This window comes from Moschus berezovskii, chromosome 4, assembly GCF_049115385.1.
Source record: "Moschus berezovskii isolate FMDL1 chromosome 4, NW_MosBer_1.0, whole genome shotgun sequence".
In the NCBI taxonomy this organism is placed as follows: Eukaryota; Metazoa; Chordata; class Mammalia; order Artiodactyla; family Moschidae; genus Moschus; species Moschus berezovskii.
In genome coordinates, this window is record NC_142463.1 from 92,139,566 (window position 1) to 92,166,723 (window position 27,158).

The following is a 27,158-nucleotide window of genomic DNA, read 5'->3' on the forward strand; positions in this document are numbered from 1 at the left end:
CAAAGAGTTAATGGGAAGAGGGGGAGGGGATAGGACGGAGAGACCGAAGGGAAGGCTCAGGTAGGAAAAGAACCGAAGAGGGAAACCTGGTGGGGGCAGAGGAGATCCTGCCGGATCTGGGGTCGGAGTTGGGGCTTTCTCCCCTGCAGCACCCTCACCCTAAGACCGCCAACTTCCAGCCGCGGCGGCGACTTTCAGTTTCATTTCTACGAACCCTCCTGCCTGGGCCGCAGTCGCCGCCGCGATGCCCAGTAAGTTCAGCTGCCGGCAGCTCCGGGAGACGGGCCAGAGATTCGAGAATTTCCTGGTCGATCGGGGACAGGACAGGGAGACAGATCGCGAGCGGCTGAGGACCATTTATAACCAGGACTTCAAGACCAGGTACGGGTCGGCCCACTCCCCGGCCCCGAAACGCGGGCCCAGCTTACCGCCGCTACCCCCGCGGCGGGGCCACCCTTCCCGCCCCAGGGCGCTGAAGAACGGCAGCTCCCCCAGTGGCTCCGGCGGGTCCCGGGGCCGCGCAGCGCCCCCTCCTGCGCGGTGCCCACGCCCCGCCCGCGCCGCCAGCATCCCACCCGCTCTGCCCCTGCCGGGCCCCTGCGCCGAGTCCGGGTGGAGAGCCTCCCCCACAGCCTGCACCCCCGGCGGCGGCGCTGGGCACGTCTTGGGGAGCCGGGCGCTGCGCCCACGCGCCGCCTGCGGGGCTCGGGGGCTGAGGGTGGGAAGCGCTCGGCGTGGGGGAAGGGCGCTCGGGAGGGAGCCCAGGCTCTGCAGAAGAGCGGGGAACCACTGCCTGCCGGGGGCTGCCCGCCCTAGCGCGAGCTCTGCGGGGACCTCCGCCCCTTCGTTGAGGGGCTGCTGCCTCAGGGGTTCACTATCCCAGAGAGCTGGAGACCCAGTGTAGGAGGGAAGAGTCTCAGGGAGCTCGGGAAGAAGGAAAGGGCACCAACTGCGTAGGTACCAAACCTCCATTAGCACCTGTGGCTTCTCCATGGAGACCCGCGCGGGGGCCGGTCTCCTCGAGGCCCCTTCTCATCCTGTGGCTGAAGGCTGTTTGGTCCTCCTTTCCTGTTCCCATTCAAGTGAAAAGCGAAGCGACTTCTCCCTGTCAAAGCACAGAATTGTGCTTCAAAAACACCTCTATCAACAGGCTGCAGTCTTGGGGTCTTGGGCCGAAAACCAAGAAACAATTTAACAGGGATAAATATAAAGACTTAAATAAATACTGGGTGGTGGGAATTTATGCTTACTAACAGACCTCTTGAAAAAGACCTTGAGTTTCAGTAGACCAAAAGGCGGGTATGGCTGCTTAAAGAGCCAAAGAAGTGTTAGACTGTGTTTATAGAAGTGTGGTGTGGGGGGCAGGAGGTAAGTGATTTTCCAGGTTTACTGGATCATTTCTGGAATATTGTTTTCACTAATGAGTGTCACGTTTTAAGAGGGACATTTAACGGGTTTGAGTAGCACCTGAAGGAGCAAAGACGCTGACCTGTTTTATGTCCCCACACTGTGCTGGGCACTGTGGGGATATAAAGATGGAAAATGCATAATGTCAGGGGAGCAAGAGAGGCTGTGATATACATACAGTATGCTGTAATAAATAGTAAAATGGCATGAGGACTGTAATACAGATAATAAGAAAAATGCTGGAAGAAAAATAAAAAGAGAACAATTACCATTGAGTCACATCATCAACAGTTCACATCCATGAATTCACCTGTGTCCAAAAAAATAGGTACAACGCGACTGAACAAAAGTCGACTACTTCTTTTGGCTCTGTTAAAGAGACTATCATTCTGATGCTTGTTTAAATGGTGAGGAAGACTATTCGAGACTATTGCAGTAGGTACTGCCATGGGAGGAGCTCTTGCTCTATCTCCCAATACAGCAAAGACAGCTGGGATTTATAGCCAACAGCGAAGTGAGGGGTTCTTGAATGAAAAATCACTCAGGGACAGCGTTAAGGGTTTGGGGGTGGGGCAAAGTTGAAGCCTAAGGCAGAAGAGGGTTCAGAGGGGCCTGACTGAAGTTTCTTCAAGGGGAGTCTTTGTCATTTCTACATCAAAGTTACACAATATGTTCCAAAACTGGGGGAAAACAGGCTTTGTCAGTCAGATAGCCACAAACAGGCATATAGGAAACCACATATACCATACATTTTGAGTGAATCTAAGGGATTTCAAAAGTAATTTTTTTAGTATGTACTTGTTTTTAGGCAAGTAAGATATAGCTCCCTGTAGTTATTAGGGAATTCGATGGAGAGGGTGGCATTGACCTTGTCCTTTGCTTTGAAGGCTAGATAGCATTTTAGTACTTGGAGGAGGAGGAAAGGCTTCTATGTTGATTCATTCTTTTTGTGAAACCCAGTCAAAGAAATGGAGAAATGTTGGCCTTGAAAAGAGAAAAATTGGAGAGGACAAGGTAGTTATTGGTGAATATTTTAAAGACTGTCCTGAGGGCAAAGGATTATACTTTGGTGTCATTCCAGAAAGCAGAACTGGGTTCACTCAACATGGCCCCCTCGGGGAATTCCTTGGTGACCTAGTGGTTAGAATTCCGGGCTTTCACTGAACTTGCTCGGTTTCAGTCCCTGGTTGGTTAAGTGAGATGCCACAAACTGAGTGAATTAAGTGACATAGCCAAAAATAAAAGAACACCAGGTGGAAGAGATTTCTGTTCTGATTAGAGAGAACTTTCTTATGCTGTGACCTCAACCCTCATCCACCCAATGGAAGTTTATTGCTTCTTCTGTGGGCTCTCATTGCTCCTTCTTCGAAGCTGGTTATAGCTGGATAACCCTCCCTTGTGTTAGAGCTAGCGTCTCTCCACCAGACTGTAGAGCCTCTGAACACAGGGACAGGCCTTTCATCCTGTTGGAGCCTTCCCTCAGTCTCCAGCATGGAGCCTTGTATGTATTAGATGCTCAATAAGTGCTTCCCAGAATCTAATAGAGTTAGTAAGTAGAGTTGATCTACAAGAGAAAACGTTGTAGGGGAGCTATAGCAAGTCACCCTGTATCAGGAATTCTGGGGCGCTTCCTCCACTGAGAATAGATCCCTTCTAGCTATCAATAGGTTATTTTGTAATGTTATGAAGTACCCTGCTCTCAACTCTTATTAACTTTTCCCACCTCTTGTTATTCATTTGGCAAATATATTTAATGGGGGCTCTACCATTTGCCTGTACCCTGGTTCCTGCCTCTAAAGAGTGTAGGCTAGTAGGGAGTGGCAGATGTGCGGATAAACATGTCATTCTGAGCTTCAGGAGCTAGTATCATGTTTCCATAGCTGGAGTTCAAATTCTGACTCTGTCACTTACTAGTTGCATTTGATTTTAACCACATATCTAAATTTCCCTGACTATTAAGTCTGTAAAATACTGCCTTTCTCTCAGTTGTGTGAGGCCAAAATAAAATATCATAGGTAAGGCATTTCCCCTGGTAACAGAGTGCTTGGGCTTTGGAAGTGGCAGCTATCATTAACATTGCTGGTTAGGAGTCCGTTATGGAATAAGCACTGGCATCATGAAAAAGTTTCTGAGAGGAGATGATTCCTGCCTTGGGCAAGAGGCTCATTCTTTTATTTAACAAATATTGGCTGAATGCCTCCTATGAGCAAAGCAAAACTGTGAGTTGCTGTAGATACACAGAAGGAACCTAACTAAGGAAGAAGGAGGCAATTAAAGACAAATACTTAAAAAGAAAAAAAAACCTATTTAACTACTGTTCTGATAAGTGCTTGTGAGAAAAAGCCCAGGATGCTCGAGACTATGACTTGGAGACCTGACCGAGTCTAGGAACCAGAAGTTTCTGGAGAAAGTGATGTTTGAGCAGAATCTCGAATGATAAATGGAGTTGGCAGGTGTAAGACAGGGGAAGGCAGTTCAGGCAGAGGAAGTAGCACCTCCAAGGCTGGGAGTGAACTCCTGTGAACAGGTGACATGAGGTCAGAGGGAGGCAGGGGCTGATTGGGTGGGCCATTGTAGGCCTCCGGGAGGTGATGTAGGGATTTTGTTTTTAATCTTAACAGAAATAGGAAAGCACAAAAAGTTGCAAAGTAGGACACTGAGAGAATCATTGTTTTTAAAAAGATCATTCTGGACCTCTATCCGCAGTAAAAGTTTACATTTTGCTTTCAGTCACTTGGTCAGTTCAGTTCAGTCGCTCGGTGTCCAACTCTTTGCGACCCCATGGACTGCAGCACGCCAGGCTTCCCTGTCTTTCACTATCTCCCAGAGTTTGTTCAGACTCATGTCCATGAGTCGGTGATGCCATCCAACCACCTCATCCTCTCATCCCCTTCTCCTGCTTTCACTCTTTCCCAGCATCAGGGTCTTTCCCAATGAGTCAGCTCTTCACATCTGGTGGTCAAAGTATTGGAGCTTCAGCATCAGTCCTACCAATGAATATTCAGAACTGATTTCCTTTAAGACTGACTGGTTGGACCTCCTTGCTGTCCAAGGGACTCTCTAGAGTCTTCTCCAAACCACAGTTCAAAAGCATCAGTTCTTCGCAGCTCAGCCTTTATAGCCCAACTCTCACATCCACACATGACTACTGGCAAAACCATAGCTTTGTTGGCAATATGGAGTCTGGTATACACAGCTTTCACAGAACAGTATGTGTCCTTAAAACAAAGCTTAGCCTCATTCCCTACCTTCTGATATTTTTTATTCGAGTTTACTTCAATTGTACAGAAACCCTGGTCTGGTCTTTACCCATTAATGAGAGTTGCAATCCAGTTTGTAAAACAACTAGAAGTCCCATTAAGATCACTTCTTAGGTAGCTAGTCAGACAAGAGCAGGTCCTGCCCTGTTCTGGATAGGGCCATCTTTCCCCCCCGGCACCTGGATACTGGTGACCAGAACACACCCAGAGATCCTCCCTTTTTTCGTTAGGAACTGCTAAGTTTCCAGCCAGTTTCAGGACCGAGCAAGGTGTCAGGAACACAGTAGGGCTTCTCAAACCACTGTCATCAGTTGGTTCAGGTGCACCAAGATCTAAGAGGTGACTCAGAGTAACCCAAGGTTCATTATGCTCTCTTTATAATTGCCATTTTTTTGTACCTCCCCCTCCCCCCGTAGGTGCTTATGGGTAAGCACCTGCACATGAGAAAAGTTATATAACCTAAAGCTGTCAATCAATTTGTCAGTCAGATAACTCAGGACACCAGGAAGGACTTTCCACCCTTGTGTTAAAACCTACCCTGCCCTCACTGCGGGGCTGCTTCTGGTTCCCAGACAGCCGACTCGCCTCCCTTCTCGAGAGTATACTTCGCTTCACCTAAGCACTCCTGCTGCTTGAAACTGCTTTGTGTCTCTCAGTTGAATTCTTCACCTCAAGAGGACAAGAACTGAGGAATGGCTGTTCTGCCAGTAACAATCTGATACCGTATTTTGAAATACCATTCCTCAGGCTACTAGGCTTTCCTGAACCAGGTCTAAAAAATTAGTCATCTTCCACCTAACAAACAACAGGGACCAGGGTCAGGGTGTTACACACCCAGGATATCCAACTGTGGCAGAAAAGCCTGGAGGGGGAGTGCAGTGGTGCAATAGCTGGAATGGCTGAGGTGCCATTTAGAATGGGTGTGGGGTGGGGACCTGTTCTTCAGTTTCTTCCTTAAAATGGAATGATAATAGTTGCTGCCTCAAAGGGTTGTTGTGAGGAGTAAATGAGATAATGTAAGTAGCTTCTTAGAACAGCATGTAGTAAGTGCTTAATAAATGTTTTCTGTTTTTGTTGATGTGTCGTGTTAATGGTGGAACCTTCAGGAGAGCCGTATTAAAGGGTTAGACTTAGTCCTGTAGTCTGTGGAGTCATAAGTTGGGGGAAATGATCTGATTTGTGTTTGCTGATAACTCCTGGACTCTAGAGCTTCCCTGGTGGCTCAGATGGGAAAGAATCTGCTTGCAGTGCAGGAGACCCAGGCTTGATCCCTGGGTCAGGAAGATACCCTGGAGAAGGGAATGGCAACCCACTGCAGTATTCTTGCCTAGGAAATCCCATGGACAGAGAAGTCTAGTGGGCTACAGTCCATGGAGTTGCAAAGACTGAGTGACTAACACTTTCACTTTCACTTCCTGCTGACTCTTACGGGATGGACCATTAGAGACGTGTGGAGTCAGAAGCAGGAGTAACAGTTCATAGCGCTTGGGAAAATGATGAGATCATCAAGCAGTTCACAGAGGAAATATAAATGACTAATAAACAGAAGGAAAGATTCTTGATTATGTTAGTGATCAGGGAATTGAAAATGTAAACTAAGTACCATTCATTTAAGCAAGCTCCTGGAGTTGGTGATGGACAGGGATGCCTGGCGTGCTGCAGTTCATGGGGTCGCAAAGAGTCAGACACAACTGAGCAACTGAACTGAACTGAACCATTCATTTGCTTATCAGATTGTCAAAAATGTAAAGGATTGAAGGTTCCTGATGTCAGGGTCTAGGAAAGGAATTTTCTCAAATTCTTTTCAGTGAGACTGTAAGTTTGTACAACTTGTTTAGAGGACAATTTGGCAGAACTTATCAAAGTAAAGGGGGCTTCCCAGCTGTCTCAGTGGGAAAGAATCTGCTTCCCAATGAAGGAGCCACAGGAGACCTGGATCTGATACCTGGGTTCGGAAGATCCTCTGGAGGAGGAAATGGCAATCCACTCTAGTATTCTGACTTGGAAAATTCCATAGACAGAGGAGCCTGGCAGACTACAGTCCATGGGGTACCAAAGAGTCGGACACAACGAAGTGACTAACAACATCAACAGTATTTCTTTTGTGAATACAAATCTCAAGGACTTTGCTGGTGGTCCAGTGGTTGACCACAGTTTAAATGCAGGGGCGCACACACATCAAAGTAAAGCTTCATTCTCTTTGACCCTGAGGGATGATTATTGTAACATTTGAAAGAGCCAAAAAGTGTTGGCAGCTTAGCTATCTATTACTGAACAAATAGTTAAACCTACCACAATGCATTCATACTGTGCTATCCTTCGCCACCATTCAAAAGAGCTAGGTGGGTTGGTAAAATGGTATCATGGTGTCCGTGGTGGTGAAAGAAGTCTGTTGCAGAATAGTATGTGTAGCACACAAAAAAATATGTGTACTTAAATATATATTTTTCTTTAATGCAAGGAAAAGAGCCTGGAGAAGTATACATCAAACAGTTAAAATGAAAAACAGTTAAAGTGAAAGTGTTAGTCTCTCGATCATGTCTGACTCTTTGCCACTCGCCAGGATCCTCTGTCCATGAATTCTCCAGGCAATAATACTGGAGTGGGTAACCATTCCCTTCTCCAGAAGATCTTCCTGACCCTGGCACCAAACCCAGGTCTCCCACATTGCAGGCAGATTCTTTACTGTCAAACAGTTAAGCAGGTAGTTGAGAGTGAAAGAGTGGGAACCCTTAATGTTTTGTCAGGTAATGAAAGCAAAAGGAGAAGGGACTGGCAAAGGATGAGATAATTAGATAGCATCATCAACTCAATGGACAGGAATCTGAGCAGACTCCAGGAGATTGTGAAGGATAGGGGAGCCTGGCATGCTGCGGTCCAGGGGGTCGCAGAGTCAGACACAGCTTCGAAACTGAGCACGCAGGTACCTCTCATATCAGCATCCCACCTACTTTGCCACATTCTCTTCCACACTAAGGTAACTCATATCAATTAGGGTATTTTTGTTATTGTTTTATTTTAAAAGGATCACGTTATACACATTTTCCACCTCCCGATTTTCTTACTCATCAATGCATCATGGAAATGACTCCTAATTGTCTGGTATATTCTTCTAATTGCATTATTGGGTTTTTTACTCAACATCTTATTATGACAAATTTCAAACATAATGAAAAGTTGAAATAATATGACATTTAACAACCATATACCCTAGTTACTGAACACAAATTGGTATGCCCCACGCATATATGACGCCAAATATACCAACCTGTGGGAGTCGGGAGCAGAGAAAGGGTTATTACAGGGCCAAGCAAAGAAAACAGGTGATTTGGGCAGCTCCCTGAGGGTTTTCTGGGATAAGTTGTTCTAGGCAAAATTTGGAATGAGGGCTGCAGGGTGTGTGACTTTCTTCTGATTGGTTTGTGGTGAGGTAACAGGGTGGTGCTCCAGGAATATAGTGCTCTGGCTGAAGCTACTGTCATCCACCTGGGTGGTGGCCTTAGTTCCTAGCAGGCGAAGCTATTGTTATGTGTATTCCTTGAGGAGGAGATAGGACCCTGCCCCAAGGCTGCACTATTGTTTCTTGACTGCAAGCCCCCCCACCCCCACCCCGCATCCCCCTTCCCCACCTTGATTCTGCATTTCCCTCTCTTCCCTGATTAGCAACTGTCTGAATCTGCCCCTTGGAACTCTGGGAAGGTCAAGGAGGCTGAATGAAGTCTATGTCTACAAAGAAGCAGCAAGGGACACAGATAGGCTTTTGTGCCCTGGAGAGCCCCAACAGGGTCCTTCTTGGTTTCACCTCACCTGGATTTCTTTTTTTTTTAATTGCACTAAATTTTAATTGAAAACATTAAAACATCCTGACTACTTATGAATTATAAGACTTTGATAGTTAAATTGTGATATCAGGTATGAAGCTTTTATTCTTTATTATTCTGTAGACCTGAAAGAAACTTTGCATACTTGTGTTTTCAGTTCTTCATTTCAGAGGAAGTTTGTGAAGACAAGGTCCAAACTATCTATAAATTAAAACCCAACAGAGCAATAGAACAAATAAAGGGAGAACAAAATCTATACACAGCTGAACATAGGTATTTTTTAGCTCATGTTTTGTATAGGAAAAGGTAAGAACTAAAAAAATTGAAGTGATCCATTTTCAAAAATAGCTAGCTTTGAGTGACAGCTCGCTGGTGTAATAGCCATAAGGGTTACCAAAGTGGAAAGCTGGCAAGCAAAGGGAAGGTGGGATGCCTCGGATTTTTCTCCTGGGGTTCATTCTATTGGTGAATTCAAAACGTAAGGGTTTCACGCGGGCTCACCCTATTGGTGAATCAGGAAAGGAGGAAATGGGATGTCAGGGAGGGGCCAGCCCATAAAGAGGGAGAGAGCAAACCTAGGTGACTTCCTGGAAGATTGTTCCTCGCATAGTACTCCAGTGAGGAACTGGGAGAGGGGCTTGCATGCTAGGATAACTTGCTTTGTGTAAGGACTGTGGATGTGCCTGCCCATCAGACACCGGATCTTGCAAGACCACAAAGCCTCGCTTTCCGCGATACCTCATGTCTCCAAGTCCATTCTTAAGTTTGGGCTGGTGAGCATGTTTCTCACAGAAAACAATTTAGCTCATGTCACACAAAACAAAAGCAGGTACAGCAGTAAAAACTGAGTCATGAGAATCCCAATCACTGACTTTTAGCCTCTTTTTCTTTCCCCTGGTTTCTTCTATGCTTGAGTCTTGAACAGGCACCCGCTTGAGGGGGTGCTGGCGATAAATAGGCCACGGAGGAAGTGTCAGCAAATCCGGCCATAACTATGTAGACAGTCCGCCCTAACTGTTCAGCCAGGTACCCATAGATAAATCCAACTATTGCAGAAAAAAAGAAAATTCCCTGAAACATCTGTTGGGCTAGCTTCTGGCCCTTGTAATCATTTGCAGAGGCAGCAAGCTCAGCTGCTCCAACAAGTCTGGTTCTGAAGGCAGGTGGCAGAGTGAGGGCAGCCAAGACTCAGGGACAGTAGGGTCTGGGGGTTGCAATGGCCACTCATCTAGATTTCTTAATTAGTATTTGACACATGCCTGCCCATCCATCTGTCTTGCTATATTTATCTTACACCATGTGGGCAAGTGAGGATCTTAGGTCCCTGACCAGGGGTAAACTAGTGCCCCCTGCAGTGAAATTGTGGAGTCTTAACCACTGAACCAACAGGGATGTCCCCATCTAGCTATCTTAATTTTTTTGATGCATTTCATAATAAGTTACAGATACCACAACAGTTCACCCCTGAACACTTCAGCATGATTGTTGTTATTACAACTATTGATCTAAGAGTTCAACATTTGTTTACAATGGGGTTTTTTTTTGGACCACTCCGCACAGCTTGTGGGATCTTAGTGCCCAGATCAGGGACTGAACCCACTCCCTAAGCAGTAAGAAGGCAAAATCCTAACCACTGAACCACAAGGGAATTCACATGTTTACTTTTTTTTTTAAGTAAAATTTCAATTCAGTTCAGTCGCTCAGTCGTGTCCAACTCTTTGCGACCCCATGAATCACAGCACGCCAGGCCTCCCTGTCCATCACCAACTCCCGGAGTTCAGTCAGACTCATGTCCATTGAGTCGGTGATGCCATCTAGTCATCTCATTCTCTGTCGTCACCTTCTCCTCCTGCCCCCAATCCCTCCCAGCATCAGAGTCTTTTCCAGTGAGTCAACTCGTCGCATGAGGTGGCCAAAGTATTGGAGTTTCAGCTTTAGCATCAGTCCTTCCAAAGAACACCCAGGATTGATCTCCTTTAGGATGGACTGGTTGGATCTCCTTGCTGTCCAAGGGACTCTCAAGAGTCTTCTCCAACACCACAGTTTACCTACAGTGAAATAGACAAGATTGCAAGTGTCCCATTCTGTGAGTTTTAACGAATCCATATACCTGTGTGCAACACCCTATCAAGATATAAAACAACATCACCCCAAAAAGTTGCTTCATCTGTCCTATTTAGTCCTCTCCTTTACGCACCCAGTATCCGGGGCTCTGATCTTTTTTTTTTTTCTGAGATACTATCCATTCTAGAACTTCATTTGATGGAATCAGATAGTATATACTCTGTCAGGCATCTTTTGTTCGGCATAATGTGTTTGAGATTCACGCATGTTGTTCTGTGTATCAGTGGTTTCTTTTTACCACCAATATTTTACTACCAATTCTTTTGGTATTCTTTTACCACCAATATTTCTTATGGGCTTTCCTGCCTGCCAAGCAGGAGACTTGAGTTCCATCCATGGGTCAGGAAGTTCCCCTGGAGGAGGAAATGGCAACCCATTCCAGTGTTCTTGCCTGGAGAATTCCCATGGACAGAGGAGTCTGGCGGGCTACAGTCCATGAGGTTGCAAAGAGTCGGACTTAGCAACTAAACAACAACAACAGTATATCTTATATGAATACAAATCACAGGGACTTCCCTGGCAGTCCAGTGGTTAAGACTCCATGCTTGCAATGCAGAGGGCTTGGGTTAGATCCTTGGTCCAGGAATTAAGATCCAACATGCAACTTGCTTGGCCAAGGTGGGAGAAAAATATATATATGCACACATGCATGCTAAGTTGCTTCCGTCATATCTGACTCTTGGTAACCCTTTGGACTGTATAGCCTGCCAGGCTCCTCTGTCCATGGGATTCTCCAGGCAAGAATACTGGAGTGGATTGCCATGCTGACCCAGGGATTAAACCCATAGCTCATACATTGTGGGCAGATTCGTTACCACTAAGCCAACATGGAAGCATATGTGTATATATATATAGCACTTTATTCAAAATAGCCCCAAACTGAAAACAGTGACCTTGAAACCCTGATATATATACATGTCCTGGAGACTGTGATCTTGGGCAGATTGCTTAACCTCTTTTATGGTAGTTGGCAGCAAAGTCTTCTTTACTAGTCTTCTGGTGTGACCTTGCCTGCGGTTAGACTGTCCAAGTTTGGACAATACATATAATCTGACACTTGATATTCCAGGCCGTCACACAGCATTGCTGGCAGCCAGAGGTTCAGTGTTTGCATTGTTAACCTGTTTCATCTATAAAATAACAGTTTGGAATTGCTTGATACTAATTTCACCCATTCTCCCGGCAAGTCCTTATTGAATAAATACCAGTGGTAGGTCTATACTAGAGGTTATAGTCATGTTACATTTTTTATGAATTTTTATTTCATGAATAATATAATATTTTTATTAAAAAATCAGAGTATTATGTTTGGCTTTACAAGAAGCCATCAAACCTTTTTCTAAAGTGATTGTACCATTTTATAGCCCATCTAACAATGCACGAGCATTCTGGTGTTTTTGTATCCTTGTCAACTTTTGGTGTTGATAACCTTTTACATTTTAGTCTTTCAAATGGATGTGATGCATTCTTTTAAATAGCTGTCTGATATTCTGCGGTACGGGTGTTTACAGCTTATTCAGCTATCTCCCTATGGATGGACATTTGTTTTCAATTCTTGGCCAATGTGAAGGACTTTACAATAGGCCTCCTTGCACATATGTTCTTATATGTTGGTGTATTTCTTTTCCATGGATACATTCCCATGAGTTAAAGGATACCTCCATATCAAATGTTCGGAGATGTTGCCAGGTTGTTTTCCAAATGGTTGTAATATTGCCCCTTTCTAACAGCAATGTAGAGTTTTCTTTCCCATATAGTAATACATGTTGTGACTGTCTTCTTTTTTGTCAGTCTCATGGAAACAAAATACTTCATTTTTACTTTAATTTGCATTTCTCTGTTTTTGGAGTAACTTTTCTTACCCCTGAGTCACCAGAGTTTGCTCTTTAAGTTGAATATTCTGTTTTTCTATTGAATTGTCCATCTTTTTTTCCCTTGAAATCCAAATGACTAGATGTATAATGCAAGAATTGGTGCTTTTTTTCAACAAGTATGTACTAAGTTTGTGATTTAAAAAAAAATTTTTTTTTTTTTTTAAATTTTTATGGATGTCACCTTAGACCAACTTGGATAGTGGTAATAGACATGAAGAATAATTTGAAAGCTATTAATACTTAGGTGGTAGTACCTTTCTCCTAGAGGAGGGCATGGCAACCCACTCCAGTATTCTTGCCTGGAGGATACCTTGGAGAGAGGAGCCTGCCAGGCTACAGTCCATGGGGTTGCAAAGAGTCGGACACATCTAAAGTGACTTAGCACACAGGCATAGCACCTATCATAGAAGCTGCAAAACTTGCAGAGTTCCTCCTGCTCATGTGTCCATGCAGAAGCTTCCAAAGATGAAAGATTTCACCTTAAAATTGTACTTTGGGCTTCTCTTAAAAGCCAGGTCTGGCCATCTTGGGCCTGGTAACCTCTTTCTAGAGATGAGTAGCATTTCCTCCTTTTAGACAGGATTTGTGCTTCTGGGTTTGCTCAGTCCCATCAGGGTCCTGTTTTCTCTCTACCACTAAGCTGAGAACTCCAGGGTGTTTCAGGGCACGTGAGCCTTTGTTTGTTTAGACTTGTTATTTAGTCCCTTATTCGCATCTGACTCTTCTGTGACCCACCAGACTCCTCGGTCCACAGGATTTTCCAGGCAAGAATACTGGAGTGGGTTGCCATTTCATTCAGGGGATCTTTCCAAACCAAGGATCAAGCCCATGTTTCCTGCCTTGCAGCTGGTTTCTTTACCAGTGAGCCACCAGGGAAGCCCCTGGTTAGAGTAGTAGATTATACAGTATTCATGTAAGAAGGATATGTGTAATCCTTCTTATACTAGTAACTCAAAAGTAGGACCTGAAATGGCTGCAGGTATCAAAGATACCTGTGGAGTCTGGCATCAGTTGGCATTTGAGTGTGTGCCGATTCATGGAACTTAGTGACTCACTGACCAAGGGGCCTTGATGAAAGTTACCAGGGTTGATTTCAATCCCTTTGCCTCAGCCCCTCAGCAGCAGTTGAGCCTGATACCTGATTGTGAGACTTTCTCCCGATTCTCTTCCCTCTCCAGGAGCTTCCTGCTCTGTTTTCTATTCCTCCCTGGGTTGTGCTGGCCTCAGTGGTTCTCAGATGACTCACTCCCTGGGAAGATCCTGAACACTTCCATAGTTGTAAATACTATTGACGTCTCCCTATTATTAGGGTCTGCTTTGACTTTGGCCTGAGTTCTCAGCTTTTGATTCATGGAGCTAGCTGCCTGTTGACCATGGGGATCTCAGATTGACCATGTCCAGATCCATATGTCCCTCCAGCCTCCTCCTCCTCCTGTGTCTCCCTCTTATCTCAGGAATAGTCCCTGAAGCCAAGCCACTGCTTTCAGTATTGTCCTTGACTCCTCTCTCTTCCCAGCCTACATTTGCTCTCCTGTCCAAAACCAAAATCATTTTTTATTCTAAATATCAGATCTGTCTCCTCTTCCATCCTGACCACTGCCTTGTTTGGAGCCTTGTCAACTTTGAATTGGACGGTTGCAATGGCCTTCTTCTAACTGGTCTCCCTGCCTACAGTCTTGCCTCCAGCAAATCCATCCTCCATTCCTGATGCCTGGGTGATCTGAAATGCAAATATGATCTTGCCACACCCCTGCTTAAAACCCACCTACATGGGGTGGTTGTGTAACCACAGTGTAGCCTCTGATGCAGGCTGGAAGTAAGTTACTACTCTGAACCAATACTGCTGTTACTAGTACTAGTATTACTGCTAATAGGATACTAATAATAGTAGCTAACATTTCTTGAGCATTTTCTATTGTGTTTTCACATGATTTACTATCTTTTTAAGACAAATCAGAGGCAATTCAAAGTTTTCTGAATGGTATCACTCACTTGCATGGGGGGAGGGAGAGGGGCAGAGTTATAGGCACGGGGCACCAGGGAAATGTCCGTAACCATATATGATCTTATTTTATGCTGGTGAGTGACCATGCTGATTGAGCCTTAATAGTTCAGCAGTGATGGCCATGGTTCCTAGGAACTAGGATTTGCTTCCATTCCCCTCAAAGCATGGAGGGAGGGTGGTCAGCTGTCCAGAGCGTGAATGTGTCTTGTGACGTGTCACATGTGGGGATGTCCTCTGGCCCTTAAGTGCCAGTAAAGGAGAGCTGCTGGCCTTCAGGGTCAGGTGCAGGCTTCATGGGCTTGGCGTGCAAAACTATGCGAGACCTGGTCCCTGCCCACCTCTGCTGCCTCCTGCCAATCCCTCCTTGCACTCTTCACTCTAGCACAACCAGACTGAATGTGATACTAATCACAGTGCACCTTACTGAGACCTTATGTGCCAAGCGCTGGGCTAAGTGGACACCACAGTGTCTCTCCTGTGATCCACACAACCACCCCGGGAGATAAGTCTGCTGTTATCCCCATTTTATAGAGGAGCAAAGTGAGGCTCTGCGAGGTACTGTGACCCAAGGTGACCCAGCTAGTGTCGGAGTGGGTGGTCCCGCCAGCTTCCCCCTGCCGCCGCGCCCCCACACCTCGGCTCATGCTCTGTGCTCTGTCCCATTCATCCTTCAGGATTCAGTTCTGACGCTGTTTCCTGGGGAAGCCGCCAAGTCTGAGCTCCTCCCCTCTGAGCTCCTGGCAGGGGCTTGAATTAATGTGTTCCCTCCGTGCTCCTCAAGGTCTCTTTGAACCCCCAGCATCTAGCACAGTGCCTGGCACATAACAGGTCTCTGTAAGTGTTTGTCGAGTTGACTAAACTGAATTCCTGGCACTGAACCTTGGGGTTATTGTCCTTCTGACCAGTTTTCCCTGTCTTCACCTTCTCTAGGCCCAAACAAGCTATTTGATCTCTGGAGAAGGATCCTTTCCCTTCCTGCTTGGGTTCTACCTGCACCCTCTGACTTCGGGGGGACACTGCTGTCTGATCAGCCACCTTGCCCACACACCCTGGACACCTGCACTCTGCCCCTCTCACTCCTCACGAGCAGGCTGGACCTGGGACCCACCCCCCACCACCACCCTACCAATCAGCTTCTTCAGCTTCCCCCCTGCCTTAACTCTTTCTGCTTCAGAGTTTATATCTTTTCTGTCCCAAATCGCCCCCACCCTGCCCCAGATCTTCACTTCTTACTCTCTCGTCCCTTAGTCCTCCGTCTCAGCAGCCCACCATTGGACTTTTCTCCCCAGAAGTGCAATGTCCACCACCTGCAGCTTATTTAAAACAATCATATTTAGTCTTGGGGAGGGTCCCCTTGCGTTCCCTGAAAACATTAAAAAGTGCTGCCGTCCCAGCCTGAGTCTCTGGCCCCAGCCCCATCCTGTCCCGCACAGAGTGGCTCTCAGACGCCCTCCCCAGCTTGCCGCCCCCTGGCCCTCACTCCCCAGTCTCCTCTGCTCCCGGCAGCTTTGGGACCCCTGCCCCTGGCTTCTCCTCCATGCTGTATGGAATGAAGATTGCCAATCTGGCCTACGTCACCAAGACCCGAGTCAGGTTCTTCGGGCTCGACCGCTGGGCCGACGTGTGGTTCCCAGAAAAGAGGAGAATGAAGCCGGGGTTGGAAATGAGCAAACACCACAGGTCACTGCTAGCCACTATCTTTCATGACAGGTGTGCTTGTGTGTGACGGGGTGTGCAAGAGGGGCCTGGGTGTGTGGGAAACCGTGTGACTGGGGCTTGCCTCAGCTTGGCTGGGGGAGGGTGGGGGCTTCCTCCTGCAAGGACTGAGGGGAGGGCAGGGAAGGAGCTAATTGGCCTGAGTTGGGGGTGGATTTCCTGAGCATGGCTGGCACTTGGCCATCCTCCCCATTCTGTGAATTTCCCGAGAGCAACCCGCAGTCCTGTCTGCTCCTGCCCCAGCCCTGCCCGCCCTTGACTCCCGCTCTCCCCAGGGCTGAGTATATGCATGGGAAACATGGGGTGAATGTGGAAGTCCAAGGGCCCCACGAAGCCCGAGATGGACAGCTCCTTATCCGCCTGGATTTGAACCGCAAGGAGGTGCTGACCCTCAGGCTTCGGAATGGAGGAACCCAGCCTGTCACCCTCACCCACCTCTTCCCGTTCTGCCGGACCCCCCAGTTTTCCTTCGGCAGTGGAGACCGGGAGCTACCCTGTCTCCTGGGCCCTGGTGAGTGGGCTCTCAAAGAGCCTCTGGTGGATGGAGGCCTGCCCTAGGAGGGTCTGTTGCTTCAGGCATGTGCTGTTGCAGGCTGGTGGGGCTTGCCTTGGGGTAGGGGCTATCTGGGGGATGTCAGGGTTGGGATGCTCCTGGGCAGCTCCCTCCCCAACCTGACGCACTCAGCTGTCTTCTCCTAGGTGAATGCTATGAGCTGCATGTTCACTGTAAGACCAGCTTTGTGGGCTACTTCCCAGCCACAGTGCTCTGGGAGCTGCTGGGCCCTGGAGAGCCGGGCTCAGAAGGAGCTGGCACTTTCTACATCGCCCGCTTCTTAGCCGCCGTGGCCCACAGTCCCCTGGCAGCACAGCTGAAACCCACGACTCCCTTCAAGCGGACCCAGATCTCTCGAAACCCTGTGGTGACCAGCCGGATAGAGGAAGGAGAGAGACCCGAGCGGTAAGTCCTCTGTCCAACCCAGTTCAGGCTGGAAGGGGTCCCTCCCCACATCACCGTGTGGGCCTTTGGGAAGAACACAGAGCCCCCTTTCCTAACGATGAGTTCTTACCTCGTCCAGACCTCAGAGACCTTTTCTATCTAAGAAGAAAAGCAGCTTTGAGGACAGATATGGAAAAAGTTTCAAGTATTTTTGACTGTGTGATGGATTATCAGGCAGCCGGGGTGGTCCTGTTTCTCTCCCTCTCTCCCCCTCCCCCTCATAACAGCTTTATTGAAACAACTTGCATACTATACAATTCATTCCTTTAAAGTGTACAATCTGTGATTTCTTTAGCATATTCACAGATCAGTCCTACCATCATCACAGTCCATTTTGGAACATGTCATCACCCCCAAAAGGAGCCCATACCCTTTAGTTATCACCCATTCCCCGCCCCCTCGCCTCCTAGCCCTCACTGCCTACTCATGTACTTTCTATAGATTTCCCTCTTCTGGACATGTCTTATGAACGGAATCATATGTGCAGACATCTCTTTTTAATATGTTCAGGTGTTAACAAAATACTGAGCTATAAAAGCAAACTGTGAGACCACTGTACTCTTTCTGCTAAAAATATATGTATAGGGGAATTCCCTGCAGGTCCAGTGATTAGAACTTCGAGCTTTCACTGCAGGAGGCACAAGTTCTATCCTTCATAGAGAACTAAGATCCCACAAACCGTGCAGCACAGCTAAGAAGTTAATTAATTAATTGGCTAATTAATTTAAAATATATTTGTATAATACATATTGACAAAGAAAAATGTCTGGAAGGCTGCATATCAAAGCGTTAACAGCGGTTATCCCTGGATGGTGAGCATGTTGTTTTTTTACCCATTTATTTATTACCTATTTTCTTATTTTTTTTTATTTTCACTAATGAACATGTATTGTTTATATATGTATGTGTATTTGTATATAGATAACCTCACAGCTTGTGAGATTCTAGTTCCCCAACCAGGGATAAAAGACAGACCCCCTCTGCCACGGAAGTGTGGGGTCCTAACCACTGGACTGCCAGGGAATTCCATATATTATATATATATATATATATAAATTTTATGCTTTCAAATATCACGCTTTCTAAAAATGAAAATGGTCCAGCCTTGGAATGAGCAGCCTCATGAGACAGTGAGTCCTCTCTTCTAGGGCAAAGGCTACTGACCCCTTCCAGCCATAGTATTGAAGCAGGGCTTTGTGCCTCCCCCAGGGAAGGGCCTTCTCAGAGTCTCTGAAGGCGAAGGGTCTCTGTGTTTGTAATAGCTTTTCTTGTCCCCCCTCCTGCAGTGCTAAGAACTATGACCTGGAGTTCAGTTTGCCACTGGGAACATACTACCCGCCCCCCCGCCTCAGACAGCTGCTCCCCATCCTTCTTCGGGGAACAAGTATTTTCACTGCCCCGAAGGAGATTGCTGAGATCAAGTGAGTACCATCCCTCTGCACCCTTCACACTGCTTTATCTGTCTTTGCTCACTTCTTGCTTCTGCCCCATGCCTCTGTCCTCAGCCTCCCATGCTCAGTTCATTCATCCCCTGACTGGCCAACACACCATGTGCCAGGCTGCATTCAAGGTGAATCACTCACATGATGGCCCTGACATTGTAGGTGGGGAAAGTGAACATTTCTCATCTTATCTTATGTAGTGATGAGTACTGTGAAGAACTAACCAAAGTTAAAGCAGGGTAAAGGGTGGGCTATGCTGTTTTGCAGAGGACAGCTAGTCCTGGCCTCTTCAAGGAGGTGACATTTGAGCAGAGAATGACATTTGAATGAGGTGAGGGTGTGAGTCATGGGAGGATCTTTGAGAGAGGATGTTTCCAGCTCCAGGATCCACAATGCAGGTCTGAGGTTGGCGGGCAGGGACTCCCTTCTTAGAGGCCTCTAACCCCCATCTGCTTCTCTGCTTTTCTAGTCTTCCCTGATTCCTGACGTTTTCATAGTCTCAGGGCTGCAGAGGGAGAGGTGCTCTGGGACATGGGGTTTGCCTGACCCGTCCTGTTCCTATCCCTCCCCTCCCACCTCCCCCACTGTCACTGCCAGGGCCCAGCTTCAGACAGCCCTGAAGTGGAGGAACTACGAGGTGAAGCTCCGGCTGCTGCTGCACCTGGAGGAGCTGCAGATGGAGCACGACATCCGGCACTATGACCTGGAGTCCGTGCCCATGACCTGGGACCCCACAGACCAGAACCCCCATCTGCTCACGTTGGAGGTCAGGGCTTGGATCGGCAGTAGGGAGGATGGACTCGAGTTAGCCAACCCACAGACTGTGGGCAGAACAAAGGGAGGATGATGCTGTTCCTGTCCCAGAGGGTTCAGCAAGGAGCAGAGTAGGCATCTGGGCCCCCAAAAGAGGTGTCAGAGCAGGGTAATAGGGAAGACTGGGGTTTTAGCCCAGACTTTGCCATCACTTGGCTCTGTGACCTTGGGCAAGTCTTTCGCTATCTCTGGGCCTTAGTTCGTTCACCTGAAAAGCACAGAGCTGAACTAGATGATTCGTGTTCTTTTTTGTTTATTTGTTTGGGGGTTTTTTGGATCTTCACTGCAGTGTGCAGGCTTTTCTTGTTGCAGCATGCAGGCTTAGTTGCCCTGCAGCATGTGGGATCCTCATTCCCCCCCACTGGGGATCAAACCCAAGTCCCCTGCTTTGGAAGGTGGATTCTTCACTAGACCACCAGGGAAGTCTGGAATATAATTCTTAGAGACCTCTCCAGCTCTCAGATGTTGAATCTGTATACATAAGTCCAGAATTGCACATGAGAATGGATTCTTGCACCCGTGTGCTGAGAAAGGCACCAGGATGATCAGGGAAAGTTTCCCGCAGGAGCTGAGTTTTGAACAAGATTTTTTTTTTTATTTTGAACAAGGTTTTAAAGGCAGAATAGAAACTGAACTGGCCAAGAGGGTAGCTGGACTTACTGGGAAGCTGACCCCTGGGTCTTGAAATCGTGGCCTGGAGGGTTGCCTGGACTCCTGGACTCAGCGTCTCTGAGCAGCTTGAGCAAACTTGTTCCTTCCCCATCTCCCCTGACTCTGACTCTTCTGCCCTGTCTGGTAGAAAAGGAAAGAAGCAAAGCTCCCTGAACCCCAGAGTAGAGGCGGCTGTCAGACCTTCTGTTTCAGGAGGGGTCTCAGTGGGCCCTCCACTGGTCATCTCGGGCTAGAAGCTTGCTGGCGCTTTTGCTTCCCAGGTTCCTGGAGTGGCCGAGAGCCGCCCCTCAGTGCTGCGGGGTGACCACCTATTTGCCCTTTTGTCCTCCGAGACACATCACGAGGACCCTGTCACCTACAAGGGCTTTGTGCACAAGGTGGAACTGGACCGGGTCAAGCTTAGTTTTTCCACCAGGTTGGTGTTGAGGGAACCCTGAGCTGTAGGAAGGTCTACAGATGGCCCAAAGGCCAAGAGAGGAGGGTGTTTCTCCCAAGAGTGAGTGGGACCCCAGGGACAGAGCAAGGGGGGGACCCTGATGTGCCTCAACAGCTTCCTCTCCTAGAGGAGTGCTCGGAGGTCTGGGAAGGGGAGTGGGGTTGGGGTAGATGGAGAAGCCCTGGCCTTTTATTGCCCACCCCTCCTTACTGGAATGCTTCCCCCTGTCTCTCCCTTCCCAAAGCCTCCTGAGCCGCTTTGTGGATGGGCTGACTTTCAAGGTGAACTTCACTTTCAACCGCCAGCCCCTGCGGGTGCAGCACCGAGCCCTGGAGCTGACGGGGCGCTGGCCACTGGGGCCCATGCTCTTCCCTGTGGCCTCTCGTGGAGTCCCGCTGCTGCCCTCAGACGTGAAGCTCAAGTGAGGCTGTGGGCAGGGGATCCAGTGCCACTTGAAGTGCGGGTGTAGGGGATGCGGTCAGGGAGGCTTCTGGGCCTCGACAGCATCATGTTTGTGGCACTCTGTCAGGCTGTATGACCGGAGTCTGGAGTCAAACCCGGAGCAGCGGCAGGCCATGAAGCACATCGTGATGGGCACCACCCGCCCCGCCCCCTACATCATCTTTGGGCCTCCGGGCACGGGCAAGACTGTCACCCTAGTGGAAGCCATCAAGCAGGTGGGGCCTGAGCCTGTGGCCTCCAGTCTATGGCCTACACTCTGAGGCCCTCTGGAACCAAGCAGCTGTCCCCAGGTTCTGCTTCCCTCCAGCTCCCCAAACGCATGCCCCCGAGCTGGCACCAAGGGCTGGTGTGGCTTTGAGCACTGTGTGCGCGTTGAATATTGCACGATCCACGTTGCAGTTCATGTCCCAGTCATGGCGGTTGTGTTCAGTCGCTTAGTCGTGTAGGACTCTGTGACCCCGTGGACTGCAGCACCCCAGGCTTCCCTGTCGTTCACCATCTCCCAGAGCTTGCTCAGACTCGGGTCCACTGAGTCAGTGATGCCATCCAACCATCTCGTCCTCTGTCGTCCCCTTCTCCTGCCTTCTGTCTTTCCCAGCATCTGGGTCTTTTCCAATGAGTCATCTCTTCGCCTCAGGTGGCCAAGTGTTGGAGCTTCGGCATCAGTCATGGTAGCCTTTTATATTTACTGCAGCAGTTTTCTAGCATAAAGTCCTGTTTGGACTGCAGTGGGCTGGGGATCAGAACTTGGTTTGTTAGTCACTCCCTCCCCTAGCAATGGGAGAGAGATGCCATACTGTGCCAGCCTGAGTCACAGCCACACTTCTCTGCACTGCCCACCACCCCCCACCCGGAGACCAGAAGCTGCTTCCCACACTGTGCCTATCCCCACCCCAGGTGGTGAAGCACTTGCCCAAAGCCCACATCCTGGCCTGCGCTCCATCCAACTCAGGGGCTGACCTCCTCTGTCAGCGCCTCCGGGTCCACCTACCCAGCTCCATCTACCGCCTCCTGGCCCCCAGCAGGGATATCCACCTGGTCCCTGAGGACATCAAGGTACCTGGGGAAGGCAAGTGGCCGAGGGACAACGGGTGCTGCTCTGGGTAAACACTAGGGTCAGGAAACTAGGAGACCCTCATTCTGAGATACTCTCTGTGTGACTTTGGGTGGATCAGGTGCCCTCTCTGGGCTTTAGTTTCAGTTGTGTGAAAAGTGAGAGAAAGTAAATAAAATTGCCTGGGGACCCCGGAGCCAGAGTGAGGGTGAAATTAGCGGTGGAGCCAAGCTGACTCCTTTCCCTGCCCAACCCTCAGCCGTGTTGTAACTGGGATGCAAAGAAGGGGGATTTTGTATTTCCTTCCAAGAAGAAGCTGCAGGAATATCGCGTCTTAATTACCACGCTCATCACTGCCAGCAGGTGGGAAGTGTGTGTGTGTGCATCTCTTAATATTATGTTAAGTAAAGAGGTGGCAGGCTGGGGAAATGGGAAAGGATGGTTCCTGGGGATTTGGGGGGTGGGCCGGCCTAGGTGAGCATTCAGGTTTGACAGTCTGGGTGTGACCTCTGCCTGGCCTGACACCTCCCAGGTTGGTCTCAGCCCAGTTTCCCATCGATCACTTCACACACATCTTCATCGACGAGGCTGGCCATGCCATGGAGCCAGAGAGCCTGGTGGCCATAGCAGGTGAGGGGTTTGAGGGGGGCTGCAAGTATGCCCCACATGCATCAGCGAGGTCCCACCACATACCTTTCTCCCCATCACTCCCCGCTTTCCAGGGCTGATGGAAGTCAAAGAAGCAGACAACCCAGGAGGGCAGCTGGTGCTGGCAGGAGACCCTCGGCAGCTGGGGCCTGTGCTGCGTTGCCCGCTGACCCAGAAGCATGGGCTGGGGTACTCACTGCTGGAGCGGCTGCTTACCTTCAATGCCCTATACAAGAAGGGCCCGGATGGCTATAACCCCCAGTTCATAACCAAGCTGCTGCGCAACTACAGGTACCCCACATCCTCCGCCAGCCCCGCTGTAGCCTCCATCCCACAGTCCTGTCGCTCAGAGACTATACACTGCAGAAAGATTGTAAACGGGAAGGTCTCCTCTGCAGTCCCATCACTGCTGTTTGTAGATAGTGTGACTTAGCAAGTGCCCTCACTCTAAAGCAGCTTGCCTATTTGTATATCAGGGGATGGTCAGTGGTTCCGACACTGAAATATGTCTGAGGCAGTTCCCAGGTGAAGTTTCTAGGCAATCCAAGGAGAAATGAGAATAATACAGACAATTAATGATTATTCAAGTTAAAGAGCTGTATACTTCCTTTAGTCAGTGAGTTCTTGCATCTGAAATGCTCAGTTGAGTTCCTAGGTGAGTCCGCTAAGAATCTTTAGTTCCTTAGATGAGTCCGCTAAGAATGCAAAACATGTTAGCCGTTGTGTTAGTACTGCTTGTATTTTTGGATTTTTTTTTTAGTTCTACCAGTTTATTGCTACCAATCCATCTCCCTCTACCCTCTTGCAAACATGCTCGGTCATGTAACCCCATGGACTGCAGCCCGCCAGGCTCCTCTGTCCATGGACTTTTCCAGGCAAGAAGACTGGAGTGGGTTGCCATTTCCTCCTCCATATTTTTGGATTTAAACACTTTATCTCATCCAGTAATGGTGATAGTCAGTGACATGTGTTTTTGTATTATCCTTCCTTGGCAAAATTGAGACTTGAGAATGGGTCCCTGATTTCTTGGTGTTTTCTTTTAAATTTGAAATCTTTGGATCAGATGCTTTCTGGAGCCACATTTGGTTCTGCTTTCTGTGGTTAACTGTGTATGTGTTAGTCACTCAGTCATGTCCAACTCTTTGAGACCCCATGAGCTGTAGCCCACCAGGCTCCTCTCTCTGTGGGATTTCCCAGGCAAGAATACTGGAGTGGGTTGCCATTTCGTGCTCCAGGGGATCTTCCCGACCCAGGGATCGAACCTGGGTCTCAGTGCCCGGCTGCAAAAGCTGAAACTGAACGAGTCTGCTGTGCAGTGGGCAGGACGGGATAGTGTGTGTGGGTGGAGGGGAGCCTGCCCCATCTGGCCTTGCTCTTCCTTCCTCCTCCTCCCAGGTCTCACCCCACCATCCTCGACGTTCCCAACCGGCTGTATTATGATGGGGAGCTGCAGGCCTGTGCAGATGTTGTTGACCGAGAGCGCTTCTGCCGCTGGGAGGGTCTGCCTCGACAGGTGAGGCTGAGCGGGGCTGGGGCTCAGGCTCCCCCCACCTGTACCCCAGCCTCCCTCTGACTGAGGGTCTGGGTAGCAGGAGTCTCTGAGTGGAAGCCACAAGCCCTGCCCTTAGTTACCTGGGATCCCCCATTCCCTGGAAGGGTTTGGGGGTGGAAGGGAAGGGAATCAGGGAGGTCAAGCTGAAGGTTTCCCCTTACCCTGTGTCCAGGACTTTCCCATCATCTTTCACGGTGTAATGGGCAAGGATGAGCGTGAGGGCAACAGCCCGTCCTTCTTCAACCCAGAAGAGGCTGCCACAGTGACTTCCTACCTGAAGCAGCTCCTGGCCCCCTCCTCCAAGAAGGGCAAAGCCCGTCTGAGCCCCCGAAGTGTGGGCGTCATCTCCCCATACCGGAAGCAGGTCAGGCCCTCAGTTCCCATCAAGGGAACATTCCCATACCTAGCCAGACTACTAGGCAGAGGCTCCAGCTCAGGCCTCTCTGCCAGCCCCATATCTCCGAAGAGCTCAGAGGTCAGTTGTACCTCCTCTTTGCCCCCTAGCTCCCTGGCCTCCTGCCTGGCTCCCTCTTGTGCTGGGGTAATGGCAGGAGAGAAAGGCACCTGTCCCCATCTTCCAGGTGGAAAAAATCCGTTATTGCATCACCAAGCTTGACAAGGAGCTTCGGGGACTAGACGACATCAAGGACTTGAAGGTGACCCTCACCACCGTTTCACACTCCCTCCCTGACTTCTGTTTCCCTCGCGCCCCCACTTCCAGACACCTGCTTGGGTCCCTGCCCTACTGCTCCTGGGACAGCCCTAGTCCCTGCCCCACCCTCACTGCCTGAGACGTACTTGGGGCTTTCCCCTGGCTTCTCACTGCTGGAAATCCCAAGTTGTAGGTCTGGGCTGGGGCCAGGAAGCCTGTGTGTTTAGCAGTTACCCAGAAGGATTCTTAGGATCTGACTGATTTTGAAGTCTCTACCCTAAGGATAAAGTCCAGTCTCCCTAGCCAGCCGGACCTGTCATATGATGATGTCCCCACTCACCTCTACCACCCTGAGTCAGTTGACAGCTAGCTCCACTCTTTCTCAGATAAGAATCACCTGGAGAGCTTTTAGTGCTGCCAGCGCCAGGGTTCCACCCAACCAATTAACACAGCTATCTGGGGGCAGAGCCAGGGCAGCTGATCTTTTGTTGCTTCTTAGGTGATCTGCGATCTGTGCGGCCAGGATTGAAAATGGGCACTTTAGGAATTAGAGGCCTCTCTGGTGGAAATTCTGATTCAGTTGGTCTGGGTTAGTTAGGGCCCAGAGTTACTTAAACAAGTACTGAGTGATTATCTTCAGGAAAGTCTGAAAAACTCTGCTGAGTTCGTATTCTTTGGAATCCTGTTTTCTTTGCTTAGAAGCCTTTCTAGTTCCCACCACTTTAACTGGATTCACTTTTCAGGTTTCAGCTAGCACTGCATAGTCCTGTCCTCTTTCCTGGCTCCCTCCACTGTGACAATTGTCCTCAGGCTCTGGTAGGCGGGGCTGGTTCCTCGGTCCCCTGCTGAGTGCCTCCAGCCCTGCCTCCCTCCCCTCCAGGTGGGCTCTGTGGAAGAGTTCCAAGGCCAGGAACGCAGTGTCATCCTCATCTCCACCGTTCGGAGCAGCCAGAGCTTTGTGCAGCTGGACCTGGACTTTAACCTGGGTTTCCTCAAGAACCCCAAGGTTGGAGGGCTGGTGGGCTGGTGGGCACTACTCCTTCCAGGCGGCCTTTCCCTGCTGTGACCCCCACCACCTCTTCTCACCAGAGGTTCAACGTGGCAGTGACCAGGGCCAAGGCTTTGCTCATCGTGGTGGGCAACCCGCTCCTGCTGGGCCACGACCCCGACTGGAAAGTGTGAGCACCCCACCCTCCGTCCCTCTTGATGGCTACAAGCCTTGTGCAGTCACTAAGTTGTGTCCGACTCTTTGAGACCCCCTGGACTGCAGCACACCAGGCTTCCCTGTCCTTCATGATTTCCCAGAGTCTGCTCAAACTCCTGTCCACTGAGTCAGTAACGCCACCCCCAGCACAGTTTTATGAAGCACCCTTGGGGCTCAGGTAATCTTCCCATCTGTTATATCTTAGCATCTCCATTTGCCAAGGTTAAGCAACTTGCCCCCAGGCATAGGCCAGTGTGCAGGACCCAGGCTGGGCCTCCAGCCTCTGCAGGCACTCAGCCAGCCCTGTGCAGCTGTGTTTGAATGCTCCTGTACCCCACAGATTCCTGGAGTTCTGTAAAGAAAACGGGGGGTATACTGGGTGCCCCTTCCCTGCCAAACTGGACCTGCAGCAGGGGCAGAACTTACTCCAAGGTCTGAGCAAACTCAGCCCCTCTACCTCAGGTATGGCTGGGCCAGAAGGGGGGCAGTGCTAAGGGGGGAGGTAAGTGACTAGGACCAAGCTCACCCCCTCTCTTTCTAGGACCCAAAAGTCACGACTACCTCCCCCAGGAGCGGGAGGGTGAAGGGGGCCTGTCCCTGCAAGTGGAGCCAGAGTGGAGGAATGAGCTCTGAGGACCGCCCACCTGACCCCATCCCCTGCTGCTCACAACAGGCTGCTAACAATTGGGGGAAGGGGGAGGAAGTACCACTGAAAAAAAAAAAATGTTATTCTTTGCCAAAGTCTCTTGTCTCCTCCTCCAGGCCCCAGCTTTCTAAACTCCCAAGATGACCCCAGAGGGGAAGGTGGAACTGTCACACCCTGCCCAAGGCCAAACCCACCCCCATACCCCAACCCCCCTTCCAGGGGAGGAGAGCCAGTGGGAGGCGACAGAAGCCACCCACAGGCTTCTAAGTTTAGCCTTTTCTCCAGACCACTCCCCTCACCCGCCTCCAAGGCCCAGAGCCAGGAATGACCTCATCCTTTTCTCCAAGACTCCACCCTGCCGGCCGGGAGTCCT

The 27,158-nt window shown here is 49.3% G+C and overlaps 1 protein-coding gene across 3 annotated transcripts; it reads left to right on the forward strand.

The window, feature by feature from the left end:
• Positions 1-26,899, forward strand: MOV10 (Mov10 RNA helicase). Of its 3 annotated transcripts, XM_055402390.2 has the most exons (21): positions 1-60; positions 180-381; positions 15,998-16,201; positions 16,483-16,718; positions 16,907-17,165; positions 18,491-18,625; positions 19,244-19,412; positions 20,392-20,546; positions 20,812-20,988; positions 21,097-21,244; positions 21,927-22,085; positions 22,343-22,446; positions 22,616-22,713; positions 22,806-23,022; positions 24,127-24,244; positions 24,456-24,647; positions 24,865-24,939; positions 25,816-25,941; positions 26,025-26,113; positions 26,480-26,601; positions 26,681-26,899. In XM_055402390.2, exons 2-21 carry the CDS (start codon positions 245-247, stop codon positions 26,770-26,772), a joined length of 3,012 nt encoding a protein of 1,003 aa, XP_055258365.2. In that variant the 5' UTR covers positions 1-60; positions 180-244; the 3' UTR covers positions 26,773-26,899. The 3 variants fall into 3 exon arrangements, with proteins under 3 accessions (XP_055258365.2, XP_055258364.2, XP_055258366.2); XM_055402389.2 differs by lacking the exon at positions 1-60 and having other exon boundaries at positions 70-381; XM_055402391.2 differs by lacking the exon at positions 1-60 and having other exon boundaries at positions 70-381; positions 15,998-16,171.
• Positions 26,900-27,158: the final 259 nt, after the last annotated feature.